At 37.4% G+C, this 19594-nt stretch overlaps 1 protein-coding gene across 4 annotated transcripts in view; it reads right to left on the bottom strand.

Moving 5' to 3' along the window:
* The window catches only part of golph3a (golgi phosphoprotein 3a), a 28399-nt gene that overhangs the window by 6628 nt on the left and 2177 nt on the right, over positions 1 to 19594 (bottom strand). The window contains exons 1-3 of one of the 4 annotated variants that reach the window (XM_088910411.1): positions 2307 to 3499; positions 1924 to 2079; positions 201 to 332 (exon numbers count right to left, since the gene is read on the bottom strand). In XM_088910411.1, the coding sequence (XP_088766537.1) occupies positions 201 to 332; positions 1924 to 1971 (180 nt within the window). In that variant the 5' untranslated portion in view covers positions 1972 to 2079; positions 2307 to 3499. Of the gene's footprint in view, positions 1 to 200; positions 333 to 1907; positions 3500 to 19594 lie in introns of those variants that run through there. The other 3 variants (XM_088910413.1, XM_088910412.1, XM_088910410.1) reach the window with 3 other exon arrangements.

Raw genomic sequence — 19594 nt, 5'->3', positions numbered from 1 at the left:
TGAAAAACAGCGGTTTATCTCCTAAGCAGTGAAACAGCACCATCTCAACTCAAAAAGGAGAAAAACACATTACATATGTTAAACTTGCGGGAACTGGTTTTATTTCAAAGTTGTCCAAATAAAATCTCTGAAGCTGAAGGCAATTCATGATAAAAAAAGGTATCTTCACACTTTTATAGTCTAAAGAGACTGGTACAGACCTTTCTTGCCAATAAGCTTTTTCTCCTCATCCCACAAGCCTCCAGCTGCAGACGTCCTCTTAAGGCCAGTTCAATAAGCATACAGCCCCGCAAACCAGAAGAGATGCAGTCGTTCCAAAAGGATGTGTAGCCCTGTGTTCAAACAGAAACGTTCATTTTAAGTAACAGCAGAGCTTGTTCGCACTGTTCGGGGGAAGAGAAAAAAGAAAGGATGCAGATCCATAGCTGTTGAGGAGCTGCCCAATGGGAGTCGAGCAAAACAATGAGATGAGTAGGATGCACACTCTCTACCCCAAAGAAATTTAGTAGACAATGCTCCGGCACACAAAGATTTTAAAAAAAGTTGACTCAGCCACACTTCCACTTAAGGGAAAGAAAAACATGGGATATATAAAAATTAAAAAGTTGCACACTGAAATGTATAATTCATAATAGTGTTTCCCTGGTCTCATGAAAGGGAATTAATCTAAGATGGTCTCTTTTCAACAGACCACGCAATGAAATAAGTGTTTACGATCTGCCAGCCTGCACTGCGCCTAAAAGCCAGAGAAAATGTATAGAAATAAACTTGACTCCAGGGACTTTTTTGGTAGTTTAAATATTAAACAGTCATAAAGACCTTTAAATACTAAATTATGTTCAAGCTGTTTAGTGAAATCAGAAAACTGAAATGACTCTAGATTACTCAACAATATCATTACAGTAATTATAAGATTACTCAGCAATAATATTAATTTTTAGATTCAAACCAGAAACAAGAATTTTCCACTTCTTCCCCAACACATGTGGGACTTCAATCAGAGGTTTGCCACTGAACAGCGATACCTGTAATGTGCTGTGAACATGAGCTACAACAAAGAATAAAGGAGAAGCGTTTTCACACAGAGAATTGTGAGTCTGGAAACGATTTTGTAGTCATGTGGTTAAAGATGACTCTTAAGAATCCTTTAATTAACATTCAGCCATCCAGCCAGTTTTTTATCTGCTTTATCCAATACAAGTTAATGGGGGGGGCAGAGCATATCACAGCACGAAACAGGTACAAGGCAGGATAGACCCTGGAGGAGACACCATTCCATCGCAGGGAACACACACACACACCTGAGCCAATTTTCCCAGAAGCCAAATAAACTACCTCTACGTCATTTGGACTGTGAGAGGAAACCTGCATGAACACAGGAAGAACATAAAAACTCCACACAGCCTAGCAACCTGGGATTGAACACAGGGCCTCAGTTCTGAGAGGAAGCAGTGCTGTCCCCTTTAATAAATAAACTGATTTAATTGCTGGAGCTTTAACATCTCCTAGAAAGCTGAATCAATTTCCTCTGTTGTTTTTCAAATTCTATGTTCTTAAGCATTAGTGCTTCAATCAAACCTAGCTCTGCTGAAAGTGCTGTAAGACTGCGAAAAGAGAGCAGACGGCTTGACAGCTCTATTTTCTATTTCTTTATTATTTTCTCTATTATCAGTCTCTATTATTTATTATACTCCCCAGTTTTAGAGCTCCCAACTTAACATTTTTCACATCTCGGCTCATGGTTACAATCCCTGCAACAGCAGACAGGAGAAGATGACAGATGTAAGCAGAGACCTCCGGCCCTCCTGGCTTCGAGTCTTTACAATTGTACCTTCTATCACGTCACAAGCAGCACAGGCCCATATCAGAGTTTCAATGCCAATCAGAGGAGAAGGCAAGTCATTCACCGACAGCACCACAAACCACAAGATCCGTGCGGCTGCAGGGGTCATCTAGGTAACTGTGTGTCATCTAGCAACACGGTCCTGACCCAGGCTGGAACACGCAGCTCTTCCTGTGATTGAGGAAAGCTTGTGTGGTCCTCCTTGCTCCCTTACCAGGCTGGCATGACTGTTATTACTGTAATACCAAAGTCGAGCTGATTAGCAAGTGGTTATTTTGAATAAGGAGAAAGGTAAAAAAATGTGAAAAGGGTAGTTAACACCAAAAGGTATACCCAACATTCATCCATCCTATCTCGGCAAGCACTGGGTGCAAGGTGGGGTACACCCTGCACCCAGTCCATCACAGGGGGCACAGACACAGACATGCACACACTCATAGCAGGGTCAAGCCAATCAACCTACCTAGTATGTCTTTGGAAAGTAAAAGGAAACCAGAGCACCTGGAGGAAACCCTTGCAGAGAGAATGTACAGACAGCACCACAGGTCCAGGATTGAACCCAGAGCCCCAGCATTGTGAGGCAGCAATGCTAACCACTGTGTCACCGTGCTGCCCCATACCCAGCATTACACTGTATATTTTTCTCTAGTGCACTTGCTGAAACAAAAACACACAGTTTATTAAGATGAATGTGTGCCTTCACAGTTGTTTTACAAGTTTCCTGTGCTCTCTCTATGTCATGCATCTCAGGAAGGCCCCAGTGAAGTCAGCCTTCACCTCTGCTCTCCAGATGTCAGGCCTGCCAGTGTTCTTCCAACCTTGGCCTCTGGGGAGGTTGCCATGGAAGCATGGCGATAAGTAAAATGCCAGTGGAACTGCAGTAACATACAGCGAGGAGGCTAGAGCTCTCAGCACAGCTTGATTAAAGGCAGCTAATCCACATAATTCATAACAAATCTAAATGAAGTCTCTGAATTAACTCACTTGTAAGGTCTATCACTTTATCTTCAAAAGGAGTAATACAGAGAATTTGTATGAACTCTAAATCCCTTCTTCAATTAAATATGCAAGTGTGTAGGCAAAGCTGCTGTGTTGAATGACCAGGTTACTTTAATCCTTGACAAACAAAAATATAATATATAAATGAATATGATCACATCATAAAGGCAAAACCACAGATGTGAAAAGGGGTCAAGTAAAGCTAACAGCAAGTGCATAAGGCCATTTCCTATTCCTAAAACATTCAAAATTAAATTAAAAAGGTAAACGTATGTACAACACTGTCAAACATTTCACACAAATACAATTGATAAACATAACAGAAAATGATTATATCTCATGGAAAGTTTCAACCACTGTAGACATTTGCTTTACAAATTTACTCTAGAAGTCCTAGTCATCTAACTTGGTTGTTCAGTGGTATCGAAAAGTAAAGCAGAAAGGCACCATTCTGTAGAAGTGCTTTAATTGCAGTGGGTATAAATTTGTTTCTATTTTTCTTTGGAAAAATAATACTGCTGTTTCTCCTAGACTGCCGTGTGCTTTTGGAATATTCAGCACATTAACACTGTCTGAGTAACTGCAGACATTTTTAAGCTCACCTGTTAAGCAAATTTAAAATGGAGAATTGTTTATTTTGAATTGCCAAGGGATTGGAATGCTTTTTCACAACACTTTATCGAGTACAGTATTTGGTACTTGAGTTAGCCAACCAAACCTGCCCCACAGTGTCCCAGTGGGTTCTGATCTGCAGACAGCAGTGGGCCTCCGCAGGAGTCTTGCTGTACCCATCTGAATAAGGCCAGTTCTGTTTGGAGAAGCCAGATAGACACTGCTACTGTTTCAGGTCAGCAGCTCTGCTGTTTTAAGCACAGCAGTGCTAATACAACTTACTACCCTTACTCTCATACCCTTACTAAACAATTTTCTCCAACATCACATCTGGGCACCAGTCCTCAGCTATGAAGCATAACTATTCACATCATTTCTGGAATTAGCCTCTAGATAATGCATGGCAGTTCTGCCCATCTGTCTGGGAAAAAAAAGCAATTCACTTTCAAAAGTTGAGTTCATTCTGAATGAACAAAATATATTTATTGACCTCAAAGAGTGAATTGAGTCTCTTCTAAAAACATTGATACAAACCCCCCAAACCACCCAAAGAGCCTGTTTTTATTGTAAATAAGTAGCATTCTCTCTACAGTTTGATTGCTACTAGAGATCTAATACTTTCACTACCATAGTTTGGTTTCTGTGAGGGTTTAGAACTCCCATATTATTAACATTTAAATAAAGTTTTAAAAATAATGGAAGTATGCAGATTCAAACAGCTCATTAAGTATTTAAGTAGTAACATTTTAAGTGACAAAGCAATAAATCACTTCCTCCTTTCCTATATTTAAAGGTCTCCTAAGGACAGGCATTAAAAGAAGTTGAGAAAATAATGGTGAACACATGTCTGAAGAATAATTTCAGTGTTTACTGAAAAAAGAGAACCAACTTGGTTTCACGAGCAGTGTGGTTTGAAACTGTGCTTTAATCATGGTAAGAACAGCTATTCTTGCATTAAATACAGAAAATCAATCAAGTCAAGAAGTCATCTGAGAATCTCATGCCTAATGTCCAATGTGTTCATCTTTTGGCACGTGACATCTCTTATCTTTGGCCAATTCCTTTTCTGAAGAGGCCATTATGTAACTTGCTTTTCTGTTCTGCTGTTTACATCTGGATTCTGTTATGGATTTATTTTCACCAATTGTTCAATATGCAGCAGAATTGTCATGTATTTAACAACTACAGTTAAAATAAGTTTGGGTAATTTATATATATATCCAGAGGGGAATAAGCTGCTCTAAGATGTTACCAATTTAAAAGAGGTAAAGACTGCTAATAACCTTTTAAAAGTGGGTAAATTTGTGTAAAAAAAAAAACAAAAAGGAAACCATATTGTAGTCATCAAAACTGTGCTTCCTGCATGATCTAAAATTACGTTTCAGTGTCTGAGTAGTTTGATGAAGAGTCCCTAAATTACCCATGTGATAACCATCAAGACTTCCCAGTTAAACAAGTTATGTTAGTCACATTAAATACTTGCAGTGAACTACATTTGTATATATATAAGGGCACATTAAATGCAACATTGGAATCATCATTCATAATATGTGAATATTTCATTATTCAGGACCTAATGGAATATAGTCAGCATGCAGGAATCAAAAATGAAAAGAAGTAAACATGACGTGTTTTTCAATTTAAATAAATGGATAAACTTTTGAAAAGTAACAATCAGATGAAAGCCAATCCCAGTGATTAAATATAAGCAAGTTAGAATTATGAGGTTTCTAAATAACAGACTGTGATTCAAAGATCTCTTACACACTGATTTCTGAAAAAGAGATACCCACGGAACAAAAATAAATCTCCCAAGAACCCTACAAACGTTTTATTTTGTTGATGTCGGTAAAATAACTCACTCCTGGTGTACCATGTTAACTTGAGTAAATCAATTATTTTCAGGTAAGCAGAGAAAGATTTCAGTTAGGTGTAAGTTACTTAACCACTGCATCAAACGGACTACAGAGTCACAGATAAAAGCATTAACTTGAAGCAAATTAGCTTGCTAATTTAAGAATGTGTCATTATTAAACAACACTTATGAATGAGGTCTCTTTGAAAGTGCTAGAAATACAGATTTATCATAACAGTTGTCAAGGTTTCAGATGAATTTATTAAATAATCCAGACATGTGTCTGTACTGCCCAAGTGAAATGACTACACCCTGTATTCAGGGAGCAAAAATAAAGAGAAAAAATGTTACTTTAGGAAGTGAATATACTTACAGCCAAACAATACTCATAATACACAGATCTTTAGAGGAAGTCTTTTTCACCGAAATTGTTAACAGTGGATTACAGACAAATCTGTACTCCACTGTCACTTTAAAACACGGACAAAAGTAGTGATTCACAAAACACACCACTTCATATTGTATATTCATTTTACAATTGAGTTCAAAGCACCATAGGACCAATTTAGAGGAGCCAATTTGATAACCAGTAACTGACAAACCAAGACTCCAACAGGGATGGATGTTGAAGTGAATATGGCACGTGTACACTGAAATAAGCCTACACACGAGCACAACAAAATACAATGGTTCCTGAGATGAATAAAATAAAATGAAGGTGTAATTGTCTCCCTTTCCGGTTAAAAAAAAAACATTTAACTATATCTGAAATGTGAGATTCTTTTTTTGGTTTTGTTATGATTGCTTGGTTAAGAAATTGGGATAAGAGTAATTAGGCTTTCCATGCATTTAATCAGCTGGACTGTTAAGCTGAAATGCTGTATTTGACCAATTTTAAGTTCCAGATGTTTACATGTCACTGACTGCATGATTCGGGAAGTGTAAATAATCCTTGTGGACCCCTACATACATCTACACACTGGTGCTGCTCAGCTGTGTTTCACCCAGTTATTATCCCAATGGCTGTGTTGCTACCAATAAGCCACACCCTGTAAACTGAGAGCTATCCACACCACATTTTGGACAGATGCTTGAACAAATATGGCATTAAGATCTTGAAACACAATTTGCAGATGATATGACTGAAAATAAAGCACACACAACTTAAAATAATCAAATTGAAATGACAGTTCACAAAAGGGGAGACCAGCTCCCTGTTGCTTAGTTAAGGGTATGGAACGTGTAAGGCGGACACCCTGGGTAACACAGTAAGACAGCAGTGGAGCAATATTCCTGGCCTGTCACCACCAAATAACACCATCAATATTAGCATTGCCAGGTAAATGTCCAAAACCCAGCCAAGAAAAATGGAAACCCTCTTTGAGCCAAACCCTTTTACCATCCTGTTATGAAAAGAACAGCTGAGACTGTCAATTGTTCTTACATTTCTCCTGCCCTATACACAAAGTCATTTTGAAATGGAACTTGATGACTTTATGACTTTACTTATTTTAACTCCTACTGCCTGTCATTCTTGAACATTAGAGGCATATATTTTTAATTTCAGCTTACATAAGGCTTTATCTCATGCACTATGAGAGCCTTCTGAGATGTTATATTTCATAGGTTATACAGCTTTTTTTATTGAGTGAATTATTTTATAATAAGTCAAACTGATCTTCTACAGTGGAAGATTTAATGGAGTCTAAATGCTAGATGGTTGAATGAATAAAACAGCGTGAATGAATTTATAAATGGATTCCAAACTGGGATTTTTCCTATGAATCATCTTTCAGAGGGAAGCAGACTAATAAGCCAGTCATTGCCATATAAAGACATTCTTTTTTAAAGAAAATCACTTCATACCTTCTGATATTTTTAGCTGTTTGTGTTACTAAAAGACCGAGACCACAAAAAAAAAACTTGGACATGCTAATCCAGTACTTTGGGATGACTTTTTAAAGGTGTTGAAAATTTCATTTAAAAGAGTGCTTGTTTTTTCTGATGAATGCTGCCCTGTGCCTCTGGGACATTTCTTTTGCTGTCAATATAAAACTAAAACTTAAGTAAAATAGATCATTTGTAATTATTCTTACCTATGAAGCCTACTCTCTTTTCTGAGTGTAGGACTAAGAAGCACCACTCTTAACGAGACAGATTAATCAAAACTCTCTGCATGTGTTGAAGAGGTGGAAATAAATCAAAGTCCCTTGAGGAAAAACTATGCAAATCAAGAACATATGAACTCCACACAGACAGATGTCCAAGCCCAGAACTGAGACTAGGACCACCTTACCTGACTTTTTAGATGACTGCTTACAGTACCTTCCATAAGTGTTTACTCCCTTCCAATTATATCCCATGTTATTTAACTACAAATGCAGTAGTATGTGAAACGTTAGTGTGCCAACTGGACAGTACAGCAGTGATTTCATTGCCCGAAGACAGACTTAATGCCACAGACAGGTAACAGGATATGAGAACGTGTCTTTTGTCTGACTTACCGTTTATTCTTTCAGACTCTGCTTTGGCACAATGACAGGTCCTGTACAAAACTTTCTACTGTGTCTTTGTGGAACAGAGAGGTGTGTTTTTAATTGGTTTTCAACAGATAACATTTTAACATGTAAAAACAGCTAACACCTTCAGTTTTGGAATCCTATCAACATACAGTATTTAAAGTGTGTACCAGAAGTTTCTTTTTATTAAAAAAGAGCATTTACAGTGCACAGCTGTATTTTGTCTGTCCCTTATTTACTGGAGGTAGATTTCCATTCTTTCTGCAGGCCCTGCCAGTTAGAGAAAAGAGCCAAATATCTAATTTCATGGTTCATGTCAATAATACTAAAACTAGTTACACAAAAACAGTAACAGGATCAGTGTGCTGAATCTTTTTGGAGTTCATCTTGTGTTTCTTCTGTAGAAGCAGAACAAAATGGGCATTAATGGCTGAATGGTTTCCTCTCATTTATAGTCTTTCACATGTTCAACAGGAATTGATTCTGCTGCACACGTGATCATGTAGACTGCTGTAAAGCACCTAACAGTTTACTGACAGAATCTTATTGTTTTATTTGAGATGCAGTGTATGTTCAAACTTAGCTTCAGAGAATGAAATAAGTCAACTACCACTATCAATTTAAGTATTATGAGGACATTTGAAATAGTGCAGCAGAAAGTATTTTTGCTCCTCAACTATTGCAGATGCATAAAAACACTGTTCCCACAAAATTCCTTTTTCAAAAGAATTTGAAGCCTCTTCTGCACTCCCTGAAATGGTACACTTGTAATACTGACAGATTCATACCTAGTGTGAAAATACTGAATAAGTATTTAATAAAAACTGCATATATTTCAAGTCAATAACTACAGAAGCAATACTAATGAAGATAACTGGGTAGAATGTATACCTTTAGTCTTAATAATATCACTTTTTACAGGCAGCACAAAGTAGCAAACAACTAAGTTACTATATGAAGTAAAACTCTAAGTGAAGTACCATACAGCCACACAAGCAAGAGCTATACATACCCAATTCATAGGTAGGAGCAACAAAAACTGACACAGGAAGCATGTTAGACACAGGGAGTTATAAAGCTCGAGTTTGTCTGGGGACTCTTGGAGGTCCTCACTGACTACTCTGGGGGTTCCCAGCAACAAAGGAACACTTTTCATTAGCAGTTCAGCACACTACTGTGGAAAATACACATTATTTCCCCAGAGGATTAAGTCTGACAGTACTTACAGTCAATCTGTTGGCATGCAGGTTTGCCCTTAATGTTAAACTAAAATACTCCCAAAACTACAATTTTGATATTTTACACTTCTGTAACTTTCTGAGCTATATATGCCATGATACAACTGTGGTCTTTTTAAGGCTCTGTGCATGCCCCTAGTAGTTTGCTTATCAGGTCTTATAGGAATTGATGAGTATTTCAAAAATATAAAAATAAAGGTTTCATAAAAAACATCCTGGTGTGTCTAAAGACTGAAATGAATGAGCATGCAAAATTACAAAGTAGGATCTCTGGTAGTTTAAGAGCTACAGCCAAATATACGAAAACGGAGAGGGTCTTCATTCTTACCAAGTTCTCATTAAAAAAATCCAAAAACCTTGGGTCTCCTTTCCTGGGCATTGCAAATTAACAGTCCAACCATTCAAGCCAATTATCGAATTACCCATCAAGCAGACCATCGATAGCACTCACAGAGATGAACTTGTTGTGGCTCATATGTGATCACCCAATTCAAGAAATCCTTAACATGTAAAAAGAAAAGGGACATGAATCAATCAGGTACCAAACAAGCTGGACCATTCAAAAAACTCACAAATCGTTCTAATTTCATGTTTAAACAAAATAAAATACTGGTTCAAAAAGAGGGGATTCTCTCTATTCCAAAACCAAAGTCTGACAATCTGAGACAATGGAACTAGTGGAAAAATGCTACAGAAATGATGAATGATGCCAGTTAAAAAATCCATCTCCTCTTTAGATCGAGAGAAAAGAGTTTATGTCCAAAAAAGGTTTGTGTTTTGCAATTTAAAGCAGGCATACACAAGTTATAAACACTTTTGTAGGAAAAGATATCAACTTTTGGAAGTTAGCTGATATAAGGTCAAGAGAATGTTAAGACAGATTCCAATAGTTTGCAATCTTACTTTATTTGTATGTCCAGTGTAGGCTCAGAAAGGCCAGCTACTGAAGACATTAGCGGCATTGCAACAATAGAATATTATTATCCACAACACATCTGTGGTGAAAATGAGTTTCCTCAATCCAGCATCTCATTCATTCTCAGATCCTAGAATGTATGGATTCTTGGGATATCTTTCAAAATAAGACGAATGATCTGTGTTTCAGAAGACTACATAGGTAATGTAATAATGATTTAATCAGGCAAGATGTAGATCAGAAGTAGTCTTCAAGGAAGCCTGGATAGGTACAAAAACATCCCAAAATTATCAAAACTCTACCTCCATGAAACAAAAGTACAGTACATACTTTTGGGAAATCTTGACAAGGTCATGCTAAGATCAGGTTAACGTCACACGTATTAAACCACTCATTAGTTGAGGTAATGTAATTGGAAAATGCAATGATAACTGTACCTAATTTAAATGGAAGGACAGAGCTTTTAGTGCAAACAGCAAAAAAAAAACATGGATTATTTACTGAATTTCTGTAGAACAGCCATCTTACTCAATTTTAGCACTTTAGTCTGCTAAAAGTTTGGCACGAGACTAATATTAAAATACTTTTCCAGGACAATTTAGAATCTATGTGGGGAGAGAACCACAATTTTTCTCATTAGACTCTCACATGATTACTAGCAGAAAATGATTGATACGGACAAAAGGAGGGGTATTTCTTCAGATCAGATTCAGTGTATAGTCAGCTGCCATTCCTGGTCCAGCATCATTGTAACATGTCAGTGTGCCAAAACAAAGATCCTTCCACATATAAATTCAAATAAAAGCCCCACATTAACCTTCAGCTGTTGCTTGTATGTAACAGCACACATTTTTAAGAACCTCAAAACGGTTTAAATGTTATGTTCCAGGATCCCCACTAAGAACAGTGCAGAATGAGATACTTCAATCAACTTCAACCAAGCACTTCTGAAAAGTGTATTTTGAGACTAATCCTGAATGTGGTGAAATTTCATCAAACAGATTTTCTACCAACAAACTAAAAAACACTTCTAAAAGAAACAACACAAAGGTCTGAGATTTAATCCTCAAGATAAGTATAGAACAGACAAGCCACTACTAACTGTAGCAGGGTATTCATCTGCTCATCTGTACACTCAATTTTTACTGCTTCATCCAATTCAGGGTGGCAGGGGAGTCACAGCCTATCCTGGCAAGTAAGGGACACACAGACATGCAGACAAGCACACAATAACACCAGGGCCAATTTTCCCAGAAGCCAATTAATCTACCAGCATGCCTTTGGACTGTGGAAACTACAGCACCCCGAGAAAACTAACATGAACACAAGCTAGAGCTAAGTGCTGTGTGTGAAGGTTTCCACCTGGTCGAAGCTTTTTCCTGTGGGAAACCCTGATGATGGTTCTCAATACTTTCACAAACATTAGGAATAGTGGAGCACACTGGATTATTAAACACCAGGTGGTGTTTTCCATCCAGTAAGCATTAAAAACTGTGCCAGCAGTGTGATTTTAGCCAGCAAACAGGAACTAAACTGTGTGGCTACAAATCATATGCTGTTCAAGGTGCTGTATTTCTAGTGTTTAGCAGTAAGTATAGTAAGGTTTACTCAAGCTTCTGAACTTTTTTATATCAGGTTCCTGTTTTTAAACACGTTAGCCGTCTAAGTTAACACAGTTCATCATTAAAGAACAAAGCTATCTTACGGAAAAAGTAAACACTGCAGCAGATAAAATTGCTTTAAGTCACAAGTAGTTAAGGAAGCGATCTAGCCCAACCTCTGCCAAAAACCTGGCAGGACCCTGGCAACTGCACCATCACAGCAGACTGAAAAACCTCCAGCTGATCAGCAACAGTCATTCACAGCATGAGCTGATCCATCCACTGCAGTGGCAGTGATCAGAATCATCAGAGACATAAAAGCTTATGAACAAAAGGAGATGATCTGGCTAGCTTGTTTGGTTGTAAGTAGCAACCTGATTCAATGAATATAAACAGCTGCTTTGTGAAAGATGTCAGCATGTCAGCTTTAACAGCATATCTGGATAGCTTGTTCCAGACTCCCACAACCCTTTGTGTAAAAAAAAGCTCCTTCTGTTCTCAGTTTTGAATGCACCTCCCTGTTGGACTGACAGCAAGCTGTAATTGTTTTTAATACCTGACTGAGTAAAAATAAATCAATGAACACAGCTTGGCAGAAGATGTAGCTAGCTACAATTGCTTACAAAGCTTCAATAGACACTTCATCATAGCTGAGTCATTACTGGCATCAGCACTTCTGCTTGACTTTTCTTTCTTATAGGTATCCAAGATATACACCATACACTGGAAAGAATATATACTTTAATTTTACATGTCTTAACAGCATTTTATTGAAAGTGATAAATATTTACTTTTTATCATCAGAATCTAATTTATATGAAGTCACTGACTGCAATCTAATACCCTAAATGAGGGCTTTAGCTCCATCTACTCATTTTTTAACTGTTCCTTCTAGCTGAATTCATCCAATTAGGGTTGCAGGGGAGCAACAGCCTATCCCAGCAAGCAGTGGGTGCAAGGCGAGGTACACCCTGGACAGGATGCCAGTCCATCGCAGGGCACATACTAACACTCACACGCTCACACCAGGGTCAGTTTTCCTGGAGAACAGCTACCCTTCCAGTACGTCTTTTGACTGTAGGAGAAATCTAGAGCACCTGGCAAAAAAACTATTCCAGGTCCAGAATTCAACCCAGGGCCCCAACACTGCAAGACAGCAATGCTGACCCACTGTACCACCATGCTTCCCGGCTTTAGTTTTTTTTAACCACATCTGTGATTGACAACACTGCCCCTGGAATACAATGTGATGTTCTGGCTTCAGTTGTATCTGTGCTCAGAATGAAATACCTAACCCAATCCGCACAGTCTCACATACAGCAACAAAACCTGCAGGACAGTGTGCCTGGATGACCCAACACTTGCTAGTCACACTATGACAGCTGAAGCAGGGGAAAGTTACAGAAAAAAAGAAATGGAAATTTTAATCTGCTTAACTTTTCTAGTCTGACACTGGGTACACCTCTCTAGAATTGATCTGTTGCCTGAAGCAATCCCGCTTTTCTTTAAGCCAGCCGTGTGGCTTATTCATCACGCCATGAAGGGTCTTACATCTTGATCTGCACAAGACTAAAAATCCAATTCTTCACCAGCGTCTAAGATCAGGGATAGACAGACACAAAAGAAAAAAAACAGACAGATTAATACACAGCCTAATGCAGACTCTGAGACACACGTGTAAAAATATTTACAAGACTTTCAGAGCTCCAAATACATTTCCACACAGGCAGCTACCAACTGACCTTATAAATCGGAAAAGTAGTGCTTATATAACTACTACAGCAATTCTTCTCAGACAAATTTAAGTTGTACAGTCAGCTATGAATAAATATTAAATAAAGTATGTTAAAACTAAAGGAAATTAAAGCATGTTGCAGTGCTGCTATCTTAGTCTCATCTCTTCATAAAGCTTTGTTTCAAGATCCTTCTGGCTCATTTTTGTATTTCCGAGCAAATTCAGCATCACGAGGCAGGTAATGTCATGACATGAAGCCAGGAACCTTTTGAAAAACTGTTTATGGACAGGTAAGACCAAGACAAATTTACCAAAAGTATGCATAAGCAAATGCTTTGATATTGATTTTAGTTGCACTAAGGCACCTCAAAAAAGAAAATATCTGTCCAATGCAACAAAGGTGTTGATCAGGAGAAAAAAAGTTGAAAATGCTATACTGGAAAAGTTAATCTCTAGCTATATTTCCAAGTGAGCGGGCATTTTATATACTGAAGAAAAAAAATCAAGTCTTGGCAAAGCATCTCACGTGATAACACAAAGAGTTTGGCAAGTTCAGTTCCTGATGTTTTCATGGGGTTAGAGACTTAAGGATATAAAACCAAATGGTGCAAAAAATAGTGCAGATTACACAGAAATAATATATTTATAACATATTACCATTCATATTAATCTCATGACCACAATTTTGCAGTTGAATTCCAGTAGTTTTGGCGGACATTATACTTTAGTCATTATTGACATAACAAATAAAATAGTGTTAAATACATTATTTTTGGGTAGGTGGAAGAAACCTGTATTAAATATAAAAGTAAATGTTACAAAAATGATTCAAAACTCCAAGAAAAAATCACAGTAAAGATTTGCCAGGGTATTGTCTAACAATACCCTAGTTCTAACAGAATCACGCAGGCCAAATTTTTTTGAGCTCAAGAATTGCTCCAACTTTGGGCCGTTTTTCCAAGAGTCTTTTAAAAATTGTACATGGTTACATATAATTCCACAAGGTTACGGTAAGGTGCAACAATGATGAGGTAATTACTACTTATGAACTTGGTTTCTGAATTAATTTGTTCAACTTTTTAAAATAGTGTGGGCTCTATGGTGACAGTGGTTAGCATTGCTGCCTCACAGAGCTGGGGCCCTGGGTTTAATTCCAGACCAGGGGTGTTTGTATGTTCTCTCCAAGCTCACGTGGGTTTCCTCCAGGTGCTCTGGTTTCTTTCCCACAGTCCAAAGACATACTGGTAGGTTAACTAGCTTCTGGGGAAACTGACCCTGCTGAGAGTTTGTGCCCTGTGATAAACTGGTGTTGTGCCCAAGGTGTACCCTACATTGCACCCACTGCCTGCCAGGATAGAATCTGGCTCTCCTGCAAGCCTGAATTGGATTAATTTAGTTAGAAAATAGGAGAATGTCTAAACAGTACATGAGCATCTCTCAGGTTGAAGGAAGAATCTTTTATTCTCATGAAGCAAAGCACACGTTGAATCCTTATGTTATTTTACCTTGAAAGAACAAGAAATGCTTGAGATCATTACTGTCACACATCCTGAGCTGGTAACACAATAATAAGCAATACATCACAAGACAAAAAGATAGCCAAACAATGTTTTCAATGTTGTTCTGGAAGAGGACACACCAAACCAAGCCACGACGTAAGAGAATACTTCTTGAAAACATTTAAAAATTTGCCAGGATACCTGGGAAAAATGATGTTTGCCAATTCAGTAGCTGTTGCACCACTTGGGGATCAGAAAATATATTTTTGGAAAAACTTTCAATTTAATCTTAACAGTGATTGATCTTCTTAACAGTTATACTGTCTACTGTATATGTCACTGTAGCCTGGATGGAATGGGATAATAATTAATAATCATGCTAATCACATTTTTTTATGGCAAGTAATCTATCACAATTAAGAGACAGTTATAATCTGCAAAGGCTTTAGATGAATAGCATAAAATGAAAGTAAGTGGCCAGTATAGAGGAAACCCTTGTCAAAGCAATGTGTAACCAATCTACTAAGACACCAAACATTTAAATGACAAAATCATTAAAAATGCACAAGGTCAGCTCACATCTTATACTATCATGAAAGAAACTGTGACAAATCAGTATGAAAAAAATCAAGAAGTTGCAGGCTTAAAAAACAAAGGGGACATCATTTCCCTGCTACAATTATATATCAGGCTCGGTCATTGTCTAGATTTGTTTTCAGATCATGCAGGGAATTTTTACTATAGTGCATGGAGAGACAAGATTAACCAATTAATGTTTTTAAGTGATCAAACCGTACATGATTAATTATTAATCTTTCTTAAAGATATTTGTTCCCATTGAATTATACTTTCCATTCAATTAAGTAGCACAAGTAAAGCAAGCTCACACTATTTTTAGGAAGTTTTCTAACTTCAGGTGATAACATCAGGTGAATAGAGTGAATATAAACATGTAACTCACCAAAAAAACTAACCGGAAAATGGTACCCCCCATGTGGTACCTTGTCTGATGTTTGATATTGCACAGGGGACTGACTGGGGACTTCAACAGTTGCAGTAAGACTGATGGAAAAGAATCTTCTGACAGTTTGAGTTGTAAACCTTTGCACTTTTAAGCTAATTTCTTAAGTATGTATTTGATGTGACAATCAATACAGGATTATCAAGGAAACTAGGAATTTCTCACACCCTTTTGAACTATTTTTAGGTACTGATATTTTTCTGGCTCTAGGTGGAATAGCACAATATAATATTACAAACAGCATCTGCAAACGTTTCCCTGTGGAGGTAATTTTCATGCATTTTAAGTATAAACAGCTTGATTAAATAAACCAAGAAATTTGATATATTTTGTTTTAATTGTGCTGACAATGGATAACTAAAATATTGCGCATCTCTACTCTCCAGAAAATGAAATGTTACAGGCAATCAAGCATGTTTTTAAAACATTAAGGGACTTCAATACATGAGATAGAACGCTGAATAACTGAACGAAAATCTTCAGAAATCAAGAATCAGCTTATCATGCAGTATGGGCAATCATGAGTTCTCAGATTCAATGAGCTAACATACAGCACTTTTCTCCAATGACTTCTCTCCATTTCAGTTCCACTGAGTAGCTTTGACGTCACTGACTGCCAAAGAGGTTTTCTTCTAAACCCAAACCCTAGCAGAGCTTGACTTGGAGCTCACCAGTGCTTAACATCCCTTTATCTCAGGTCAGATTCAGTCCCCGATTAGATCAATGAGGGATCACTGCAACATTTTACACAAAACAAAAATGTGGCTGAAAATTTTTGAAAATGACAGACATAGTAATACTACAATACTATGGCTTAATCCTAAAAAATTCCCCATACTTTATCACGTCACGTAAATAGTTTTTAGTTTTAGAGGGCACGAAATGCTTTCTTTGTGGCAAAACTTTTTTAAAAAATGTGTGACAGACAGACAGATTGAAAATAGTGATAAGTGAATTGGAAACAGATATTCTAACAGAATTCTAAGAAAACAAGAATCCTTATGTACTCCCAATAAAGACACCAATCTTAGCTTAAAAACCACGTACATACACCCTTTGTTTGAAAAAAAGGGAAAATCTTTTTCTGTTGTAATTTACATACCTTAAACTGTTTTTACCCACATTAGGAGGGACTCCAAGCCAAGTATGAGCTCACTTCCACGGGTGTCTGAATAACCTGGGAAGAGCTCAGCTTTGCTCACAAAAATATCAGGTGTCTCTAATTCCCAGCTCCAAATCAGCAGAAGAAATCAAACCTAGTCAATAACGAGATTCTACAGATCTGCACAGCAGAAAAAGCAACGGGTCCAACAGATGGCCTAGATTAGAAGAAGGGACAAACTAATGGCTAAACGTGATAAAGATCTTCCACGTGTACAAGGACATAATAATGTACATATAATAAGACTCCAGAGATAAAGAATCAGACACTCGTAACTTGAAGAGGGGTAAGCATTGATTTACACTCTCCGTGCACAGCAGATAATGACTAAAACAAATTTGAGGAATTTCTTAATATGCACTGTTTCATATTCCATTACTGATAGTGCTCTACTCCTTTTAAACAATTGCACCAGAGGTACATGTGTACAAGCGGGAGCAATATGCCACCAGAGAGAGAGAGAACGCTACTGAAATATTTTTACCAACTGAGCCTTATCAAAGCAGAAGTATTCAAGCACTACAAGTTCAGAAAAACAAACCAAAGAAAGTGAAGGTCGAATTCTTACCGAGTGCTTTTTTTTTTTTGAGGCAGACGAACCTTTAATCCAAATCATTTCAATACAATAAAAAAACAGACCTGCTGAAAAGCAAAAAGAAAAGGGTCTTCTTGTGAAGGTCTTCTCTTCTTATATAAAAATGGTCTTTTTAAGAACACGTCTGTGGACCCTGCAACTCATAATAATTTGGAAATGTAGACGTTAAATAACTGTGTGGGGAAGAGGAAGTTCGAGAGTGTCAAAGGAGAGAAAAGCAGTCACATAGTACTGATCCTTAGTGGTATAATTTGGTAACACTGTACAAGATCTGGCCATAAGAATCAGTAGTTCAGGTGGGTAGCTGCGTCAGCCTGCGTAGGTTGCAAAGGAACAAGTAATAGGTTTATTCCATGCTGGAAAAAAAAAGAAAAAAGAAAACACAACGTTTCGGCCGTGGAGCCTTCTTCAGGTTGCTCACACCTGAAGAAGGCTCCACGGCCGAAACGTTGTGTTTTCTTTTTTTCTTCTTTTTTTCACCATGGACTAAACCTATTACTTGTTCCATAAGAATCAGTATTTACTACCAATTAGAAGGCTATATCTAAAACTTTGTAAATAGTACAATTAATTGTGTCAGTTGATACGTCTTTCACAAAATAAGAAAAGGGAAAAACTCAAAAACTTTCTAACAGGCTATTCAATAGCCAATGAAAAGAGACTCTGGAAACTGAATTTATGAAAAGCTGAAACAAGGAAGCTTTGTGGCACTGGCGAGAAAACAAACTTGAAAAAAAAAACAGTGAAACTGAGAAGTGGACTCAATTCTGTGTAGACCCAAAATGTCATCCAAGAACAGATACCTATTCCTAAAAAATATTAAGGATTTTCTTTCAAACTGATGAGGCGAGAGAAAAGTACGGTACAGCCTCGATTATCCGACATAGCAATCAACATGCTATATACATACATGCTATGTACTGTATGCATGCACAATATTTTGCCCAATCTCATGCTGCTTTGTTTCTCTGTGAGTCAAATACTGCTATTGACGGAGCTTCGCTTGTTCGTTTGCGCTCGTATATATAATTTTGTTATTTGAGAAACATGACAAGTGTGAAGAGAAAGAAAGTAGTTCTTTCAAAGGAACAAAAGCTTGAAGCGTTAAACAGACTAGACAAAGGTGAGTCCATGCAAAAAACTGCATCTGAGTGCGGGACGGGTTACGGTTGGTGACTGGAAGAGGAAAAGAAATGAGACAGAAAAGTGGTGCTCTGATCGGGCCTCAATTGAAGGACTGAGGGACAGGAAAATGATGAAGAAATGTGAAGATGAAAAGGTAATTGAAGCTTTGTTCAAAGGGATAAGGGCATGCCTATCACAGGTCTGATACTTCAAGAGAAAGCTCTGATTTAGAGTAGATTAATAAACCAGATTTCATACTTATATTAAACTTACATTACTCTATGATTTTTCATTTCAGTTTCTGCATTATCCAACATTTTTAATTATCCAACATACAATCGGTCCCATTTAGGTTGGATAATCAGGAATCTACTATATAAGGCATGTAGTTTTCAATGTAATTTATATCTACTCATCCTTTATCTACTGTTTGACTTTGAACTTTACTATGTTATTAGATGGTGAAAAGTTATGATTTTTTTTGAAGATTTCACCCTTTAAATGTGTCTAAACATCCATTCCATACAGACCTTTAAGATTAGCCAAAAAAGATACTATATGAATACAGGCCTACATATTCATCTGAAATGGCACTAATGCAAGTCTACTGCCAAAGGACTATTATGTTTTAAACCACAGGAGAATAGTGTTGTTACATTTATGACTGAACTTCGTACTGAGTTTTTCTTTAATCTGTCCATGTAGCGCTTTTAGCTGAAATGCCTTTTCAGTCATTTCAGGCTCATTTTCTCAAAAATATTGTAATTATACAAGTTACAAGTTCACATCGGGAATAAATAACATTAACTTCAGCAAATGACGTGTTGGGAAAGGGCTTCTGCAACCATGGCGTGGTTTCTGATCAGGTGGAAAA

The sequence above is a fragment of the Atractosteus spatula genome, chromosome 3, assembly GCF_055471065.1.
Source record: "Atractosteus spatula isolate fAtrSpa1 chromosome 3, fAtrSpa1.hap1, whole genome shotgun sequence".
Taxonomy (NCBI): Eukaryota; Metazoa; Chordata; class Actinopteri; order Semionotiformes; family Lepisosteidae; genus Atractosteus; species Atractosteus spatula.
This window is presented reverse-complemented; position numbering and strand designations above follow the sequence as displayed.